The sequence below is a fragment of the Thamnophis elegans genome, chromosome 15 (genome assembly GCF_009769535.1).
Source record: "Thamnophis elegans isolate rThaEle1 chromosome 15, rThaEle1.pri, whole genome shotgun sequence".
Classification (NCBI taxonomy): Eukaryota; Metazoa; Chordata; class Lepidosauria; order Squamata; family Colubridae; genus Thamnophis; species Thamnophis elegans.
The window spans coordinates 13,116,550-13,138,309 of record NC_045555.1 but is presented as its reverse complement, the minus strand read 5'-3'; the positions used below and the strand labels follow the sequence as shown (position 1 = coordinate 13,138,309).

The following is a 21,760-nucleotide window of genomic DNA, read 5'->3' as shown; positions in this document are numbered from 1 at the left end:
AAGTCAATTTTTCCCTTAATCTCCCTTTCCACGTAATTCAGAAAGTGATGTCTGTCTGTCACCTTTTCACCATTGTAAGTTCTGGTTTTCTTGACATGTTGACATTTTCCCGCTGACCACTGGTTTTTGTTCTTTATTCTTTTGACATTCTTTTTTAAAAAAATAATGTTGATATATTATTTTTTATTTGAATTGTACACTCCACTTTGGAGTTGGGCACTGCCTAAACCGAACAAGGGAAGGAGACAATGACAAAATACTTCTGGAAACCTTGAAAAGAAAACTATAGGGACACAATTGACTAGAAGAAAAAAAATTGAATCAATTAAAGATTAAGAAAATTTTTAAAAAGTAAGAAAAGGAAATGCTGAATGACATCTGGTGATTGCTCATGGCCAGATTTTCCCCCATCCATTGAAAAACTGATTATTCCTGAAATTTTGCAGGTGCGTTTTATGCTCTGTTTTACAGCATGTTGAAAATTTACCTCTTCTGTTATAATTTTTTGGGGGGCGGGGAGAAATCCCATCCTGCACCTTTTTAAAGAATGAATTAGCAGTTATAGCAATAGCAGTTAGACTTATATACCGCTTCATAGGGCTTTCAGCCCTCTCTAAGCGGTTTACAGAGTCAGCATATCGCCCCCAACAACAATCTGGGTCCTCATTTTACCCACCTCGGAAGGATGGAAGGCTGAGTCAACCTTGAGCCGGTGAGATTTGAACAGCCGAACTGCAGAACTGCAGTCAGCTGAAGTAGCCTGCAGTGCTGCATTTAACCACTGCGCCACCTCGGCTCTTTTCTTGAACATCATTGTATATTGTTTTTAATATATTTTAAGGTTTGTTTAATTATGCAATATTATTATCATTATTATCATTATTGTTGTTGTTGTTGTTGTACAATTGTATCACAGCGGCCAGTTGTTTCGCCGGATTTGGCATTGGTTACTAGTCGGGCCCCACCCAGGGGCCTAGGACGTCGTAACGTATTTTCGTAATATGCGTGCAGATCCAAGCAGTGCGGCTTTTTGCATTTGACTGATGGTGATCATGATTATCATGATTATCATGATTATCATGATTATCATGATTATCATGATTATCATGATTATCATGATTATCATGATTATCATGATTATCGTTATTATCATTATTATCATTATTATCGTTATTATCATTATTATCATTATCATTAAACATGAAACTCAGTCAACTGAACATTTAAAAATGAATCACAAATGTTATTGACTGGCACTGCTGGTTTATACCGGTTGCTAACAATAATAACAGCAATAATAACAACAACAATAATAATAATCATGCAAGGACCTACAAATTACCAAGTCCAACAACAGAAAAAGAACAACTATGGCAAAGGCAAGCAAAAGTAGTACCAATAGTAATAGGCGCCTTGGGTCCAGTCCCAAAACAACTGGAGACCATTTGAACACCATAGACATTGACAAATTTGCCATCAGTCAATTGGAGAAGGCGGCTTTACTTGGAACAGCTTCCATCCTGGATGATATCTGTAATACCGTCAAACACCCAGATTTGCCTATCCCAGGTCCTTGGTAAGGACTCGATAGGTAGACAAAAATGCCAAACCCAAATTGAACTTCTGGCTGACTGTGCGATGATTAATAATGATAATGATGAATGTATATGTTCCCAGACCCCCATTAATTCTAGCTGGTTTGCAATTGCGAGAAAATAAAAAACAATGCAGAATAAAACAGAGAGAAGAAATCCAGATGGGAATAAAGGAAAAAAAATATGCCTGAGAAAGGCCTGGATAAATAGCGAGGTCTTCACAGCCTTTTGAAACACCAGTAGAGTGTTTAATGTCTAAATCTGAATTAAATCATATATAATTTTGTGGAATATTACAAAGGCCTTAGGAATATAAAAATAAAATTTCTAAATGGTAGGGTCACTAGGGCCCTCTGACTATGGTTGCTTTCTTTCAGACATGTCATTACTAATTTCTAAATGGAAGATACATTGACACTTTGAAATAAAATAATATAAATGCTGATACTAAATTATTGGACAAGGTCTAAATTATTTAAAATCTGAACTAGTTATTTACCTAACTGCTAGACTAAAAATATGCAAGACAGTTAAATAGTGAGCTACTAAAAAAGATAAAGGTTTCCCAGTCTAATCGTTTCTGACTCTAGGGGCTGGTACTCATCTCCGTTTTTTGATCGAGGGAGCCAGTGTTCTCTGAAGACCTTTTCTGTGGGTGGGTGGCCAGCATGGCTATATGGTACACAGAATGCTCTTATCTTCCCACTGAAGTGGTACCTATTTATCTACTCACATTTGCATGCTTTTGAACTGCTAGGAGGGTGAGATATGAGGCGGGAACAGGAGCTCATCCCATTGTACAGAACTCGAATCTCAACTGAGCCATTGCGCCCCCTACTGAGCTACTAACCCATTGAAATTCTACAATAGCAAGGTTTTTAAATCATCATTTGGTCAAACTTATCCAGGGGAAAGCAATAGTGTCTATAATTCGGAAATGAAAGATTTCAACTTCAGATTTTTCTAAATTTGGAATCATTAATTTTCATTCCCACTGCACTATTCAATCTAATAAGCATTACAAATCCTTCCTGTTTTCGGCTAATAAAAATGATATTTGCTGCATACCTACACGTTTATGCTCCCAGCCAATACATTCCTAAGGTCATCAGAAGTATTAATTATTAACTTCTCCATAGATACATTCAACAACTAAGACGCATCTTAGTCTTCGATGTTGCTCAAGATCATACCATTTATTAAGCACTGAACTGATTCCTGCGATGTGGGATTCAGCAACCAACCTTCAGTTTCATCTTTATGCAAAACATCTCATAATTAAAAAAAACTCGCTTTATCTTATGCTTTTTCTAAATTTACAATCATGTTGTCAACCCTGAAACTGACCTGACTGAAGCCATTTTTGACAGCTTCAGTGTTACTACACTGGAGTTGAGGGATAGGGAGGGGGGAGTTGACATAGTTGGGATTCTGTAGGCAAAACAAAATATTTTCCCTTAGGAATCAAGGACATTCTCACACATGGTCGGAAGAAGGCGGAGTGATATCACCCGGCCCAGGCCGCACTGTGATTGGACCATGTGACTGATTGTTTTGAGAAAGTGGGAAAACTTTTACACTTAATCAGGTGAAAACCGTGGAAGTCTTCAGAGTCGGTTTTCACCAGATCTGTGCCAATATATTTCCAATAATGCTATTCTTTGAGGAATCTACCTGCTTTGGAGTTTTGCTTGATATGGAATTAACTTAGAACCCTGACACATGTGGTAACCATTTTTTTCCTGATGTGGTTATGTTTCTCAATAGCCTGATGAAGAATGAGCATCTCGTCTGACATCTCCTGCCTGATGTAGAACCATACTGTCCTAGCAACTTTGTGTACTAGTGTTTCACGTATTCCTTTTAATCAGAAACTTGCCAAAGAGTGTACACTTCCTCTTGTTGCCTTTCTCTTTGTGTAGGAAACAATAATGACAGGCTTCCCATCATCAGGCACTAATGCACTCTTCACACACAAGTTTGCACAACTTTCGCAGCCACACCTACATTTTAACATTTCTCCAGTTGCATCATCTACCTCTGCAACCTTACAACTTTCCAGCATTCTCACAACATTTAGGGCTTCTTTTCATCATTTTTCTGGGGCGCTGACAGTTTTGCTTAAAATTCTCTTAGATATATATCACTATTATTTTTTATGAATCTCAAAAATCCCAGCTTTCCTCTATCTAGTTTCATCTCCAATTATTGCATTTTGATTTTAGTTAAAAAGGCTTATAGCACAGCATATACAGGGATGCAAATCTAGATTGTGATATATATTCATCTCCCTCTTTTGAAAAGTCCATTAACAGTACTACTGTATTTTTTATTGTTATATTATTTAATTTAATACCAAGGTTTATTTTCAGGAAAAATATAGTTTTATCTATGATCGAAGAGACAGTTACTGAGGTTGTGCAATTATTGCTCCATATGACACCCTATATTATTTCATCATTTTTAAAAATTCCATTTACTTTGCTGAAGGCATTGTGCTTAGTTCCAAAACATTTTTAATTGCCAACAATTAAACTTTCTGTATACATATTCCTTCTCTCTCTGATTACACTCTTTACCACTATTTTTTTATTTCTACTGTATACAACTTCTTTTGTTTTGTTTGTTGTTTTGGTTTTTTTTTTGCAGCAAACATTCTCTGTGTATTTTTTTTCTCATCCACAGTTTCTTTCACTTCATCTTTTCTATGGGTTATATATAATTCTGTTCCAAGTAAGTCTTTCCTTATGATCACATGCTATTTCTGAGGGGAGATTAACCTATATTCCAATTTGGTCTTTCTGCTTAATTTTGGGGTATGTATCTAAGGCCTAAATCCACAAAGAAATGCACCAATGTTGATTGAAAGTTGGACAAGTTATTCTCAGATGTCCAAAGAAGACTAAAAAAAGAGAAAAAAACCATCCTTACTGTATCTCAGAAAACTGCATCTCATGTTTTCTCTCCCCCCTACAGTAATTACTAGGGTCATAAATTTAATCTGCTCCAATTAGCTCTAACTACAAAACTTCCTCTTTCTTCTAGGAGTTTGCTCAATAATCTACACATGTTGCAAAAGCTTTGTTTTGATGTTTTTCTGACACCAAGCATAAGCTGAACTTTAAAAGTTCCTATTTATTTAAATTTCCTTTATGTTCGGGATAGGGTAGAGAGCACAGGAATCTTTTTAAAAATAGCCAGATTGATAGACAGAAATGCATATTACAGAGATATTGTGACACAATTTAAGCACTGAAAAAATTTCCACTGATCAACTTCTTAAAAGAGACTGAAAAACCTGGTCCTTCCTCAAATCTTAAAACAAAAAAAAGTACTGTTGTTTTAACTTCAGAAGTGGGTACTTTTCTTTGATCAGAAAGACACTCTAATCCTTTCAAAGGCAAGCTTGACATTCCTTCCAATTGGTGAGCTTGCAAAAGCACCTTCTAATATGGCAAGCACAAAACATTTGCAATGCTTCCTCTCATCACGGATGTTTCTTACGACAGGATTTCCTGATGTACACACTCCTATTTCTCAGAAGGGGCCCCTGATAAAACGGTTTAAAGTTGCTCTCTTCACTATCCTGACATGTATTTCTCTCTTTCCTTCTTCTAAAGAAAAGATGGTTCATTTCTAAGTAATCTGTCTCTTGCATTGCTACATAATGTCGAACACTGATTTCAGAGTGTGTAAATCAGAATGAGGAAAGTTAGCATATGGATATAACTGAAAATCTATTAAGAGAAGTTGATTATACATTCTCTCTCTCTTTCTCTCTCTCTCTCTCCCTCCCTCCATCTCCCCCCTTCTCTCTCTATTTCTCTGTCCCTCCCTCCCTCTCCCCCCTTCTCTCTCTCTTTCTTACACACACACACACACACACACAGCATACATGCACACTTTACATAGAGTGGTGCTTAAAAGTTTGTAAACCTTTTTGAACTTTCAAATTTTTGCATAAATATATCCTAAACTTTTTTATTTACTTACTTACTTACTTACTTACTTACTTACTTACTTACTTACTTATTTCGTCAAGCATGTGTTCGGCAACATATATATGTATAAACATGATTTTGGATACATGAAATGGATACAAATAAAAAGGGAACATTAGGACAGGGAAAATAGGCACATTGGTGTGCTTATGCACACCCCTTACAGACCTCTTAAGAATGGGGTGAGGTCGACAGTAGACAGGCTAAGGTTAAAGTTTTGGGGGTTTGGGGAAGAAACCACAGAGTCAAGTAGAGCAGTGTTTTTCAACCACTGTGCCGTGGCACACTAGTGTGCCGTGACATAGTGTAAGGTGTGCCGTGGGAAAATTACTTTATATATAGTCAATATAGGCACAGAGTTAAATTTTTTTAAACATTTTCTAATGGTGGTGTGCCTCATGATTTTTTTCATGAAAAAAGTGTGCCTTTGCACAAAAAAGGTTGAAAAACACTGAAGTAGAGCATTCCAGGCATTGACCACTCTGTTGCAGAAGTCATATTTTTTGCAATCAAGTTTAGAGCTGTTTACCTTAAGTTTGTTTCTATTGTGTGCTCGTATATTGTTGTAGTTGAAGTAGTCATTGACAGATAGGACATTGTAGTGGATAATTTTATGGTTCTCCACACATGCTAAAATAGCTCAGAAGAATCCAATTAAAAAAATGAGTCAAAAACATTAAACTGGTTCATTTATTTATTGAGGGAAGTGATCCAAAACTATAGATTTGGGTGCGGCAAAATTTTGTGGTTGTCTAGCATTATTAGTTTATTGGAAGGAAAAATTAGAGTCTGTTGTTTCAGACTATGGGCTGATAGTCACAGGTGAGTGTGTCTTATTTAAAGAACAGAATTCTGGATATTCAGTATCAAAGTCATAGTTTAACAACACACAGATATGTGAAAGTATGTTGTGGCTTGAACAAAATAGATTTTTGGTGACTCTAGAAAACAGTAATTGATGCTTATCAGGCTGGAAAAGCTTACAAAACTATTTCCAAAGAGTTTGGATTTTACAAATCCATTGTCAGGCAGTTAGTGTGCAAATGAAGGCAATTGTTACCCTCCCCAGGAGTGGTAGATCAACCAAGATCACACAAAGGTCTCTTAGATGAGGAGGTCTCAAAGAACATCAAGGTAATGTCTGAATAAGTAAAGGCCTCTATTGATTGCATTGATGAATGTTATGAGACCACCTTCATTAGAACACTGAACAACAATAGTGTGAAAGGTAGGGTTGAAAGAAGAAAGAAGAAAAGAACATTGCTATCCCTCTACAATTTGCAGAAGTCAACATGGATAAACAAGAAGGCTTCTGGAAGAATATTTTGTGAACGGATGAGGCCAAAACAAAACTTTTTTATTTGGATGAAAAGTGTTACATTTGGTCAAAGATAAACATTGTATTCCAATATTGGAAGAAATGTCCTTCTGGGTTCAGTTCCAAGTGGAAACATGGAGGCTGCTTGGAAATGGTGAAGTTTTAAAGGTGGAGAGGACCACATTGTTTGAGGTCTTGGGGGGAAAAAAACCCGAGATGATGAAAGTCCTTGGTTTAATGCCCCCTCTGGCCTTTGACCTTGAGCTTGTATTCTGATTGGTTGTCAGATTCCCATGGATCCATGCAGGGGCAACCCTGTAGGCTGTGTTTTGAATCCAAGTTTGGTTGAGCATTGCTGCTTCCCAGGTGCTCTGTGGTTAGATGGGTAAAGGGCTAATCCTACCTTTCTTATGTAGAATAGACTAAATCAGGCTTTAATGACCCATTGACAAAGATGGGGGGTATTAAAAGTGAGTCTGTTTCCTGCTTAAAAACATGTTTCTCTATTTCTTATCCAGGGAAATATAATATTCTGCCTTTTCAATATTTCCCAGGATATTTCATTCTTCTAGGAGAGGGGTGGATGCTAACTTCCTACACCAAGAACCTTATCCCATCAGTGAAACATAGTTCTGGCAGTATCATGGTTGGGCTTCCTTTGTTACCACTGGACCAGGATAATGTAGCATTATTGATGGCCCTATGAACTATACCAGCAAATTCCACAGGAAAATGTCAAGGTGTTTTGACATATCAATGGCCAAATCAAAATCCTGAAACTTTATCCTAGACTCAGAGAAATGTTGTAGAAGGACCTGCAGCTGGCAGTTCTAGTGAGAATGCTCACCAGCATTGAAGAGCTTCTATAAGGAGGAATGGGCAAAAATTCCGTCAAGCCATTGTGTAGGACTGATAAATACTCATGGCAAACCTTTAGGTCCAGTTTCGGCTTCCCATTGGGAATACACCAGTTACTGAAAGCAAAGCATACTAATAAATGACTAGTTTTCTTTTGAAACTTGGCTCGAGACTCGTGAATCAATTAGGGCATCTTTCGGAAACCTGACACATACACTTTTACCACACCTAAATGTGTAGCTTTGGGTCATATTTCCTCAAGAAATAAATGAATAATAAATCAATAATGTTTTTGACTCATTTGTATAATTGGATCCCCTTGATCTAGGCTTAGGATTTGTCTGAAGAACACAAACGCTTTAAATCATATTTATATAGAAATACTGAAAAGTCAAAAAGGTCCACAAACTTTTAGGCAATATATTCAAAAAAATATATAAAAATGCTTTGGAACACAGAAAGATATTCCTTGCCCACTTTTGATGCAAAATATGCCTAAAGTAAAAGCAAACAGGAAAACCTTTGCAGTTTTGTCATTTACAATACTAGTTCTTCTAAAATAAGTGAATTATTGTTATTGGCATTACACCAATCATCAAAGAGAAACTCAGGCAACGTAAGATACTCATAACAAAGTTTTTCATTAATATTGAAAGTGGTTTTCAATTTATATTAGACTCTGAACTTCAGGAATAAAAGAGAAAGAGGATTTGCAAAAACGTTTGGCTCAGGGGTGAGATGCTCTGAAGTCTGCTACTGGTTCGCTTCGCGTGCATGCTCACTGCAAGTCAGAGGTGGGTTCCTACCGGTTAGACCGAACTAGTAGGAATAGGAATAAGTTTATTTATGGGCCGCCCTTTTCCCTGAGGGGACTCAAGGCGGCTAACAACTTATAGGGAGGGGATACAAACAGTAACATATAACATAACACATAATTAAAAAATAAACAACATTCATTCATTCATTCATTCAACAGTAGTGGTATAGCTGCCTGTGTCACTGGAACCAGCAGCGACCCAGGCTTGCCACACCTCCAAACCGGTTCCCTGTTCGCCGCTGTTGCTGCCTTGTTTTTGGGTTCTGCACTTGCGCAGAACAATTTTAATTGAACTGTGCACCTTGCGCAGCAGGCATCCAGCATGTATGTGCACGCACAAGCAAACTGGCAGTAAAACCGGCTGGAACCCACCCCTGCCGCAGGTGCTATGAAGCCTTTTCTGAATCTGCAAAGGTAAGTAGAACAGAGAAGGTGGACTGTGCCACGCAATTTAGATTCGCTAGGAAGCAGGATTTCCTGGGTACTGACCCAAACCGGTAGCATTTCACCCCTGGTTTGGGTTCAGTTTCAGCAATAACAGTAACTGAATGGCTCCTCTCCAATTATATTCTTGAATAAGAAATTCTGTTTTCATCAAACTAGATCCTGAAAGCCCAAAAACTTCCCACAACTGAGGGAGGAATTAGGAGATCTGCTTTGCAGATCCCTTGTACTGTCTAAATCATTAGTTAAAATAGAATGTGAAGATGAATTTAGGAATCAAAGATTCCTAAAATTGAAGAATTAAAAAAAACCTAATTCAGCCCAATAGTATCAATTTTTATTTCAAATTTTGAATGGCAGAATTATCCTTTTCTACATACGTATACAGAAGCTTGCTTTTAATAAGTACTACTATTTGCTTAGGGAAGTAAAGAAACAAGGCAGGCATAAAATATCAGTTTCTTGGCTTGCATTATTAACTGTAAGCTGACCATTCTTTTCAACAATGCATTTCTGGATGAAGTAAAAATGGTAACCGACAAAGTTTTGGTACTGCTTTTTTTTCATTTCCATCACTTACCAAGAGGATCTCCAGCAATGATGCTGTACTCAACTTGTCCGCTGGGTCCTGAGTCCCCATCATGAGCTAGAAAAGTCCACACCCTGGGACCAGGTTGTCCTTCTGTGATATCAAAGGGCCCTTCATAAGAACGAGGGAACGTTGGTTGATTGTCATTGATATCATTCAAATTTATCAACACCTGAGATTAACACAGAAAGGCACAGAGGTGTTCTAAAATGCTTCAACAAGTGTAAATGTTGATTTGGGACATTTACTTTATGAAAACAATAAAGGCTATTACTACTACGGTAAAAGTAACAATCTTTCACACAACTGCCAGAAAACTGCAAATTATTCATTTTATATTAATAATGTTTTGGATGTTGCTTTTGTTTGCATCAATGATTTAAAAGTGTCCCAATATCTATCTATCTATCTATCTATCTATCTATCTATCTATCTATCTATCTATCTACCTACCTACCTACCTACCTACCTACCTACCTACCTATCTATCATCTATCTATCTATCTATCTATCTATCTATCTATCTATCTATCTATCTATCTATCTATCTATCTATCATCTGTCTATCTATCTAGAACAATTTCAACCAAACTTGGTACATAGATGATTTACTCTCTGGAAAAAATACTGTGATGGGAAGACACCCCTAATACCCCTTGGTTTGTATGTGTATGTGTTCCAGCATAACTCTAGAATGCCTGGGCCGCTGAAATGAAAAGGAATGAATTATATCTATGGTCTCAAATCACAGCACTTGTGTGCATTATGGATTCAAGTTGTTAAGATACAGCCATCCCTTAAAATGGCTTCTACTGTACATCACAGTGGAGTTGCCATGGTAACGGCTTCACAGTACTCCACAAGGGTGCTCCCTCGAGTAAGGGGGATTAGGATAAATAAATACCTGGGTTATCACCTAGTAGATAATAAAGGAGGCTGAAGCAACAACCATATTTCTTTTTGACCTGGCAGGTTTGTGGGTAGATCAAGAAAGATAACTGAGATCTAAATATCAGCATTCTACAATAACTAGCAAATTGTGCTTCTTGATCAATTAAAATGATGTGAGAGTTTGCCAGAACAAGCTCTGATCAAATCGAGCTTAGATGCTGTCTTTTCAAAGGTTGTGTTAGCTACTGTAATATGGATGTTACCTAGCATTTGCTATACCATTACGCTGCAATCAAATTAAATCAGGAAGCAATCATGGTGTACTAGAACTTAATGTGTTTGTTGAATCATTTTTGGATTCTATGTTCAAAGGCAAGGATCAGGAAATGGTTACATTGTACAATGCCAAAAATATCTATCTGCCATTCTCTTATAACCAAATTCCAATATATTGATGATTAGAAATATTACAGTTCCATGTCAGATGCTACAACTGACTAGACATAGTTGAAACTAAATGAACAACTTGCAGACACCATTGTTGAAAAGGGTCAACAGTTGATAAAAGCTTCTGGGGAGAAGTTGTGAAGAGACATTGTTGCCCTGCTGAATTTTAACTCCTTTGTAATATTGTTGCCTTGTCTTTCCAATGCTCCCCTCCCCTCCATCTTTCTCTTCCTGCATTTTCCATTTCTCTTTTCTTCCCTTCCTTGTCCAGGTTCTTGTTCTGTTAATCCCATCTCTTTCTTATTTTTGCTTTTGTGCTTGTGTTGATGCTGTCCTTTTTGCTGGAAATTAGAAAGGAAATGTTTGGGAGTGTTTTTGTGTATACCTGGCCGTGTGTTTTTCTTCTTGTTAAAAAGATGGAGAAACTGGGCATTGCACAGGATTTTTGTCAACTTTGAAAGTTTGGCTAACTCCCTTTGGCTAAATATGGCATCTGTCTGCAGAAATAATTTTTAAATCTTAGTTATTGGTTTAGAAATTAACCACTAGAGTGTGGAAGAATTCCCACGGTGACAAATTTTAATGTTAGCATAGCACTCTACTAAGAGTCAAGGAAATGCAAAACTCCATGTCTTCAGAAGTTTTTTTTTACAACTACATTTTAATTAGGTAAATTTTGTCCCAACTCTGAATAATTAACTAATTAACCGCCTCTTAACTAATTTTTCCAAGGTATTATTCCATACAGATTATTACAAATATGCTTCCACAACGATAGATGAAGGAATTAATCTCACAGGGTTGTAGATGTTCACAATATGAAGTCAACCAATAATAGAACTATAGAGAGGAAGAAAACTAAAGTCCTGATTCCATCTTCATGAGTGCAACTTTTAAATCTGTCATGTATACTAGAAGGCCTTTTCAATTACTCCTTGTGACAATTGAATGTAATGGTTCCCATCTGTTTATTTTTTTATTATTTCTTACTTTCCACCAGCTGCGGCTACTATATTTTGGTGAAACACAAACATTAAGGGTAAGCTAAGTCAAGATATGGAAAAATGGAGAGGGAACATGGAATATACTTATAATGGGAGATTATTGAGATTATAAAGACAAAACTACAAATTTGGGGTGTATAAGGATAAATCTATATAATTATAATGATGAGAATGTATATATATACATACACACATACACACATTCATTCATTCATTCATTCATTCATTCAGTGAAACATTGCCAAGACAATCTCAATGTTACACGGGAAAAGACCCGAATACAACAAGACCAGCATACCTACACCCATGAAAATCTATGAATATATGTATACACACACACACACACACACACACACACACACACGTATTGTGTCACAACCCCTGGTATGCCCAAATATGGGAGGGAGCATACTGCTTCCCTTTTCTGTCTTTCAGTTCATCCTCGGAGCCATCCAGGCAGAAAGCCATTTTTTTTATGTTGCCTTTGTTACATTTGTGTTGCATTTGTGCTGATAAATAAATAAAGGGAGACTACTATAGATAATACAACTGCTTAATATGTAATACAGCCCAGGTTCAATTCCCAGTAAAGGTATGGCTAGCTGATGAGAGCTAAATAGCTTGAAATAGATCTAGTCTCCCTTTATTTATTTATCAGCATAAATGCAACACATATACACACACACACATGCACACATATGTTGCATTTGTGCTGATAAATACAATACACAAGACATAATACACACATTATATATATACATATATATATATATATATATATGTATGTATGTATGTATGTATGTATATATTGCTATATGTATACTTTTTCTTTTAAAAAAGGAGGAAGATATGTTAAAATTAAATATGTATATTGAAATGGAATTATAAATACCATCAACATAAAATGAAGCTAACTCAGAGGCTGAAATACACCAAATAAATGAGATGAAGAGTGTGAAGTAGAGGAGAGAGGTAAGGGAAGAAGAGAGGGATAGAAGACAGGGCAGGGGGTGGAAGTGGAGCGTGACCCGACAAAAGCGCGAACGTCATAAGCGTGCCAACAACACCGCGGCGCTAAAATCGCGATGTCAAAAGCGCGCCGACAACAGCACGCTGACAGAAGCGTGATTTAATTTAAGGTAAGGTTTACAGTTAGGTTTAGGGTTAGGTTTAGGGTTAGGTTTAGGGTTAGGTTTAGGGTTAGGTTTAGGGTTAGGTTTAGGGTTACGTTACAGTGCGCTTCTGTCGGCGCGCTTTTGTCGGCGCGCTTTAGGGCTAATTAGTCGCTCATTCGTCACGCGGTTTTGTTACCGCGCTTTAGACACCGCGGTTTAGTCAGGAGCGCTTTTGTTGTGCGCGCATTTGTGGTGGAACCGAAGTGGAGGAGAGAAAGAAGGAGTGGAAATGAGAGAGAGTAGAAGAAGAGAGGAAGGAGAAGTAGAAAAGAAAAGAGAAGGATGGCAGAGGGAAGAAAGGCGGTAGGGAGGAGGAGGAGAGAGGGAGAAGAAAGTGATGGATAGGGTAAAAATATGGTGTATGGACAGCAGAGAGATTTCTGGGAGATTAAGACCTTCTTATTCATACTAAAGGCAAGCATTAATTTTTTCTTATTCTGTGATCCTAGCGTTTAAAAAATGGAAGTACGCTCCTGTAACAATTTGTTGTTGGTAGTGACAACAATAGTTAGTAGTAGTTATTAGCTGGTTGTTTTTAAGGGAATGTGTTTGTTTGCCATGCCTACAAATTTCATTTCTTTCTCAGAAGAAAAACATACCATTGTAGTAGATGTGAGACGCCGTGATGGAATCGGACACTGGTCTGTGGCTGTGATTAATAGTGTATAACGCCCATGGCTGATTTCGTAATCCAATTCTTTCATGGTACGTATTTGTCCCTGGAATGACAGCCCAAAATTTAAAAACTTTTAATTTTCAATAGTGAAGATTCATGGACTGTGAAATTTGGTTGCGATGCACCTGTGTGGTGGTGCTAAGTGAAAAAAAAAGTGGTGATGCACTCACTGTAGTGCTGTTGATGTGAAAGGTGTTCATGATGTTTCCCTCTGTGATGGCGTATGTAATGGTCCCATTCAAGCCTTCATCCTGATCCATAGCACTGATGGTGATAAGAACAGCATTCCATGTGCCTGGACCTTCATCCAAAGTGACTTCATACTGCTGTTGCTGGAATACTGGAGGATTATCATTCTCATCCAGGATGGTAACATAGACTGTAGTTGTAGCCTATAGATGATAAATAGCAAGACATTTAGAATCATGCAGAGGAGGAAAAAAAGGAAGGCAATCAGATGGGAACCATATAAATATTCAAATACCTTTCAATTAGTAATCTTTTTGAATGTCTCTTGTTAATGTTCCATGAAAGGATTTATAAAGTTGATTTAAAAAAAACCGCAGATCTAATGCATATTTACCTATAAGCAAACACCACTGAATTTCATCAAATTTATTTTGGGAATTTTTAGTATTTTTAGAATTAGACCTAGTGAGAGAATGCAAGCTTGTTTGGAATGTACTTCATTTCTTACTAATTACTTACTAATATCAGAAGGCACGCAACTAATGTTTTTAATTGTGTTTTTATTTATACATCTTCTTCTATCTTACCCTTCTATCCCCAACAATCCCCACTGTCTGGAACTACTGCAATGTGCAGAGGCAAAAAATGGGGCGTGCAGATGCGAAAAATGCAATGCGCAAAGACCAAAAATGCAATGTGCAGAGGCAATGTGATCTGTCGATCCCTGCAGCCTTGAACAGATCTGAAACAGAGCGTTCAGAGGCTGAAAATGCGAGACACAGAGGCCAAAAACGTGAGGCACGCAGGCGGCGATGGTCTGTGACAATCCCTGCAGCCTGGAACAGTTGACTGGGGGTATTCCAGGAGGCCGAACCACTTGCCAATAAGCTGCTCATGCTGAATCAGGCTGCAATAATGTGCTGAAGCTGATCTGGTTATTTGCTGCAAGGACGCTAGCCAGAGGAATATCGATGGATGCTGGTAGGCAGGCAGAATTTTTTTTCTTGTTTTCTCCCCAAAAACTAAAGTGTGTCTTATACTCTGGAGTGTTTTATACTCCAAAAAATATGATACCTATAAGCGAGCACCACTGAATTTCATCAAATTTATTTTGGGCATTTTTAGTATTTTAGAATTAGAGCTAGTGGGAGAATGCAAGCTTATTTGGAATGTGCTTCTTTATTTCAGTATCAGAAGGCACTCAACTAATGTTTTTATTGTGTTTTTATTTATCTTCTCTCTCACCCTTCTATTACTAAAAAAACCCCTCTCCAAATAAACCTTAATTAAGCAATTAAGCATAAATCAAAACATTTATTTCAAATTATCACTAATAATCTAATATAATTTAGAAAAAAACTCTAAAACATGAGAAAAATATCAGGTCATATCAAAAAGACCCAATTTAACCAAGGAGCAAAATGAACAGGTGTACCATCACCTGTTGTTGAAGACTGATAAGGGAATCTCTGCTGAGACATTTGTATAATAATGTATTTCCTTGCATAGCAAATTCTTAACATCTGGTGAGAGATATTTCTGCTGATGTGCAGGTACATATGAGGAGAAGGTGCTCTGTTCAATATCCAGGGTGTAAGCTACACAGGGTGTAAGCCCCAGAGCTCACTGTAACAGTATTGCCAAAAAGGCATTAAGAGTTGTTAACCTAATTTTGCGAAGCTTCTTCTCCAGTAACATTGTACTGCAAACTAGGGCATACAAAACCTTTGCCAGACCAATTCTTGAATACAGCTAATCTGCTTGGAACCCACACTGTATATCGGACATTAACACGATTGAGCGGGTCCAGAGGTATTTCACGAGAAGAGTCCTCCACTCCTCTGCTCACAACAGAATTCCCTACGCCACCAGGCTTGAAATTTTGGCCTTGGTCAATCTGGAACTGCGCTGCCTGCGGTTCAATCTAAACACAGTACACAAAATTGTGTGCTATAGCGTCTTGCCTGTCAACGACTTCTTCAGCTTCAACCACAATAATACATGGGCAAACAATCGATACAATTTCAAGGTAAACTCGATTGCAGAAACTCGATTGCAGAAAATACGACTTCAGCAAGAGAGTGGTCAACGCCTGGAATGCTCTGCTTGACTCCGTTGTTACAGCCTCAAAGCCTCACAGCTTCAATCTCAAACTGTCTATCAAGGACCTCACCCCATTCTTAAGAAGTCCATAAGGGGGTGTGCATAAGTGCACTATAGTGCCTACTGTCCCTGTCTTACTGTCCCTATTTATCTGTATTTACTTCCTTTGTTTATGTTTATGTTCATATCTATACTTGTTATCTTGTACATGCTTGACAAACAGACAAACAAACAAATAAAGAAATAAACATGTTCATGTCTGACTGTCCAATTTTGCATTTCTCACCAGACAAAAATTCTAGGCCAGTTTCGTAGGTAGCATAGTAAAGCATCCTACAATAGTTGAGATGGACTGTGCTGGGCAGGTTCTAGCTAAAGCTGCAAAAACAATTTGACACACATTCACAATACAAAAAGCACACAAGAATATTGTACTTCCTCAGGGGAGCTAACAGGAGCAGGTGAGAAAATTGGATGGGAGGAAATGTTATATAATGTGGAACAAATTAAATCAGTCACTTTGATTTATCATTACAGGACATCGTGTGAGCCTGATGAGGCAACTCTTCTTAGGGCTAGCGGGGACCCTGCCTATCTGTAGCAGAGATTCAACATATCAGAGTTTGCTTGCAATTTGCCCACTAGTGTTTGTTTGTGTGCATTTATATATTGAGAGTGCTGTGAACATAAGTGGGCAGAACAATAACAGTATATCTAAACATTTGTAATATGGTATCAAATGATTTCCTCAATTTAACTGTTTCTTGCAACATCTCCGAGACCAAGACCCTGAAATCTTAGGTGGTCATAATCCAATTCAAAGCAATTTTACAGCAACCTGTAGGTTAAAAGTGCTACCCAGAATACAAGTAGTATTATTGCCAAGTGTAACTTGCAAACCTCTCTGCTTTATTCTACGTGTTAGCATAAAACCTTATTTCCCTCCCTACCCTTCTGTTAGTCTTTGTTTTCCTGATTCAAAGTTGCACCATCTTAAGCCATCCTATTTTATTGTTCCACTTTAATATTGCTTTATTGTCTCAAAGGTAGCCATTTCGCCATGTTTAATGGAACAAAAACCTTATTATTAGTTCATCTATTGTGACCCAGATAACTATCACCAACTTCCATGGATGTTTGATAAGTGTTTTAAAGAAAAAATAAATAAGGCGTTGGAAGGATTAAATTCAATAAATCCTACTTTTTAATATTTCTAACCAATTTTCCCCAGAGATCAAGGTTAACCACAGAATGGTTTAGGACAGTGATGGCTAACCTTTTCCAGACTGAGTGCTCAAAGTGCGTGTGTGCGCCCAACCCCCCAAAATGCAATACGCACATGCCCCCACACATGCGCCCCTCTCCCACACATGCATGCCTCCTTGCATGCCCCCTGCCCCCCGCAGATGTGTGTGCCCCCCCCACACACCATCCCCTACACATGCATGGCAGAGACCCAGATGGCCAGTGGGAGGTGCATGCGCATGTGTGGCAAAGTTGAACTGGGGTGATGGTGCTTCTTGCCATCTCTGTCCCGCATGCCATAGGTTCACCATCATGGGTCTAGGGCAATTCGGCACGGCCAACTCAGCATGTCATAGCCAACTCACTGTGGGACAACTCACCATGGCCAACTTGCCATAGTACAACTCGTGGCAGGACAAGAGTTACGCTAATACTGAAGAAACGGTGGAACAGAATCATTAAAGAAAGGATGCCAAAGGAGGGACAAATTAAAATGTGAATGACAAAATTTAAAATATTTTAAAAATTACTTTAAATATTTAAATTGAATTGTTGAATTGTCGTGCAGTGAGTTGTCCGTAGCAAGTTGGCTACAGAGAGTTTTCCCGCTGAGAGTTGGCTGTGGCGAGTTGGCTGCACCAAGTTGTCCCATTCTGACCACAAAAGCGTATTCATGATGGCAACCGTGACTGTACGTTTGAAGCTCTACTGCTTTTTATATTAAAATGAGGCAGAATTATGAATTGTGGCTGCCATTTTGACTTGTTTTGACTCTCCACTCCAGCACTTGTATCAGAGCTGCCATCTTGGATATTCCCAGTAGGGGTTATATTTACAGTACATTACTATAACACACCTTCTACAGGTAATCCTTGGCCTACAACTATTTATGAAAAAAGTGACTTATGACCAGTTTGCACACTTGTCACAGCATCTCTATAGTCACATGATCAAAATTTGGGCACTTGGCATGTATTTATGACAGTTGCAATGGAGTCATGTAGTCATCTTTTGAGACCTTCAGACAAGAAAAATCAATGGAAAAACCAGATTCACTTAACAACAGTGTTACTCACTTAACAACTGCAGCGATTCCCTTAACTGTGGCAAGAAAGGTTACAAAATGGGGTAAAGTTCACTCAATAATTGCCTTGCTTAGCAATGGAAATTTTGGGCTCATCTGTGGTTATATGTCAAGGACAACCTGTATGTTAAGTGCTAAGGAGGCAAATCAGAGGTATTTCTACAGTCAATTTTTCTATCCTTGTAAGTCACCAAAATAAGTAAAAGCAACACATGCATTTGTTCCAATTATATTTCACTTTTAACTGTTTCTAAGGATACATCTTGCACAGGTGTATACGAAAGAAAAGTGGCCTCCCAAATATTAATTTCTGTCAAACAAAATGCCCTTTTAATTTCTAGTGCTTTAGTTTTAGTTTCAAAGTAAAACAATTACTCACTCTACCCATACTATTTATTTATTTATTTATTTGACTTATATACCGCTTCATAGGGCTTTCAGCCCTCTCTAAGCGGTTTACAAATTCTTTAGCAAATTGAGTCAGCATATCGCCCCCACAGTCCAGGTCCTCATTTCACCCACCTCGGAAGGATGGAAGGCTGAGTCGACCTTGAGCCGGTGAGATTTGAACCACTGAGCTGCAGATCACAGTCAGCTAAAGCGGCCTGCAGTACTGCACCCTAACCACTGCGCCACCTCGACTCTTTCTACTAGCAGGTATAAGAAATGTCAAAACTAGATAAGGAAATAATGCCTGACATACTATGTTGGTTTAGGAGCAAAAGATGGGGTAGGGGTGGGGGAACCCTGTATAGGAAACTGTTTTACCTTAAATCAGTTTTTTTTTCTTCTTATCATGACTATAATGTTGTCTGCCACAGTTTTAGATCAAATTTTTGATGTCAAAGAATTGAACTTCAGACTAAATCCAGACTGGTAAATTTGTCAGTTGAAAGAAATGTCCGTCTGGGTTCAGTTCCAAGTGGGGGGAAAAACATTGGATTCATGGAAGTTGCTTGGAAAGTTTTTAATGGTGGACAGGACCCCATGGTTTGAGGTCCTGGGAGAAAAGGGAAGAGATGCGGAGAGTGTCCTGATTTTACGCCCTTTCTGGGCTTTTGAATTTGAGCTTGTACTCTGATTGGTTGTCAGGCTCCCATGGGGCCATGCAGGGGCAATTCTGTAGGCTATCCTGAGTCCCAAACTTAGTTGAGCCTTGCTGGGTGATGATGTAATGACAAGGGCTTTGGGCAATTCCTATTATGGCTCTGCCTGAAGGAGGTAGATCTTTGTTATGTAGAATAGACTGGCTCAGGCCTTAATGGCCCATTGACAAAGGTGGGGGCTGAGTTTCTGCCTCCCTTTTAGGGGAAATATTCTGCTCTTTTTAATATTTCCTAAAATATTTCCTTTTTCTAAGAGAGGGGTGGGTGCTAACTTCCTGCATGCTTTTAATTTAATGTCCAAAATTGGTTCTGCATAAATTACAGGATTTCCCACACATTCTGGACTAAGGGAGGACAATTATTGAAATGGGGAATCAATTTTTTTTAGATATTAATAAACCAAGTAGTAAATCACATATCAATCCTGGTAACAACAAAAAAAGCAAACTAGATCATGTTCTCCATTTAATAATTAAACATCTTAGCTTTGTTTTAATTGGAAAACAGAAATCAGAGTGCATAAACATTGTAATTATTTCCTAAAGGAAACCTAATTCTGATCTTTAACATGATAGCTAATAACAAGTAGTTATTAATATATTAATAATGATTCCTAAGAAATGGATCTTAGAAATGGTGTGGCAGAAAATAATTCTTCACTTTTTAAGAAATACATCAAATATACTGGATTAATATGTACTAGTGTATTTTTTAGATAGAGGGCTATTTTTTAGATACAGGCAACAGTATTCTAGCTGAATATATTATATACATATCCACTCGTAAGGTGGAAGATTAAACTTTGTTCATTTGTACCATTTTTAACATGTTTCAATGTAACCATATGAAACCAATTAATATGCTAAGTTTGGGAAGCTTCTTACTATGTGTAACGTGTCATGCCTATGATATTCTGCCTCCTATGTAAAATCATGTACTATCAACTGAATTTGAAACATTTATGGAATACCCAACTTTATACATATATACTTCTGCAGTACAGGTAATCCTTGATTTACAACGTTCATTTAGCAGCTGTTTAAAGTTACAACAACACTCAAAAAACCAGTCCTTGCATTTAGGTCCACATAGCATCAAAATTTGGGCACTTGGCAACTGACCTGTTTTTACAATGGTTAAAATGTCCTGGGATCATGTGAGTGCCATTTGCAATCAATGCAGGTGACTTCTAACAAGCAGTCAAATGGGGGAAGCCAGTTTCATTTAATGACTATGTGATTCATTTAACTGCATTGACTCACTTAACATCCACACCAAAAAAAACAACAACACCAACCCTCTAAAATCAGGCATGCCTTGCTGACTGATTTGGCAGTTTGAATCTCATCAGGCTCAAGGTTGACTCAGCCTTCCATCCTTCCGAGGTGAGTAAAATGAGGACCCAGATTGTTGGGAACAATAGGCTGATTCTGTAACCCACTTAGAGAGGGCTGTAAGGTAAAGGTAAAGGTTCCCCTCGCACACATTTGCTAGTCGGTTCCCAACTTTAGAGGGCGGTGCGCATGTCCGTTTCAAAGCGGAAGAGCCAGCGTGGTCTGAAGACATCTCCATGGTCATGTGGCTGGCATGACTAAATGCCAATTTTGCATGACATGCTGTTACCTTCCCATCAAAGGTGGTTCCTATTTTTCTACTTGCATTTTTTATGTGCTTTTGAACTATTAGGTTGGCAGAAGCTGGGACAAGTAACGGGAGCTCACTCTGTTAACACGGCACTAGGGATTCAAACTCCTGACATTTCTGATCAACAAGTTCAGCGTCTTAGACACTGAGCCACCACATTCCTCCAGAGAGGACTGTAAAGCGGTATATAAGTGTAACTGCTATCGCAGTTGCTAAACTATGTTCAGTAGAGGTAAATTCAGGGGTGAAATTCAGCAGATTCTGACAGGTTTTGGAGAACTGGTAGTGGAAATTTTGAGTAGTTCGGAGAACTGGTAAATACCACCTCTGGCTGGTCCCAGAGTGGGGTGGAAATGGGGATTTTGCAGTATTCTTCCCCTGCCACACCCACCAAGCCACACCCACAGAACTGATAGTAAAAAAAAATTGAATTTCACCACTGGGTAAATTGGATGCAAAACTTTTTATCCAACTCCTCCTTAGTACATAAATTCCCAGGTAATGGCCAGCTAGAACAAATCCTGGGTGGAAAGAAGAGAACTTAAAAGAAATGGAATCTTAAGAGACACCCAGA

The 21,760-nt window shown here is 38.1% G+C and overlaps 1 protein-coding gene across 1 annotated transcript in view; it reads right to left on the bottom strand.

The window, feature by feature from the left end:
- CDH23 (cadherin related 23) overlaps nucleotides 1-21,760 on the bottom strand; it is a 594,289-nt gene that overhangs the window by 62,778 nt on the left and 509,751 nt on the right. The window contains exons 39-41 of the mRNA XM_032232225.1: nucleotides 13,986-14,207; nucleotides 13,739-13,858; nucleotides 9,614-9,794 (exon numbers count right to left, since the gene is read on the bottom strand). Of these exons, the coding sequence (XP_032088116.1) occupies nucleotides 9,614-9,794; nucleotides 13,739-13,858; nucleotides 13,986-14,207 (523 nt within the window). The remainder of the gene's footprint in view (nucleotides 1-9,613; nucleotides 9,795-13,738; nucleotides 13,859-13,985; nucleotides 14,208-21,760) is intronic.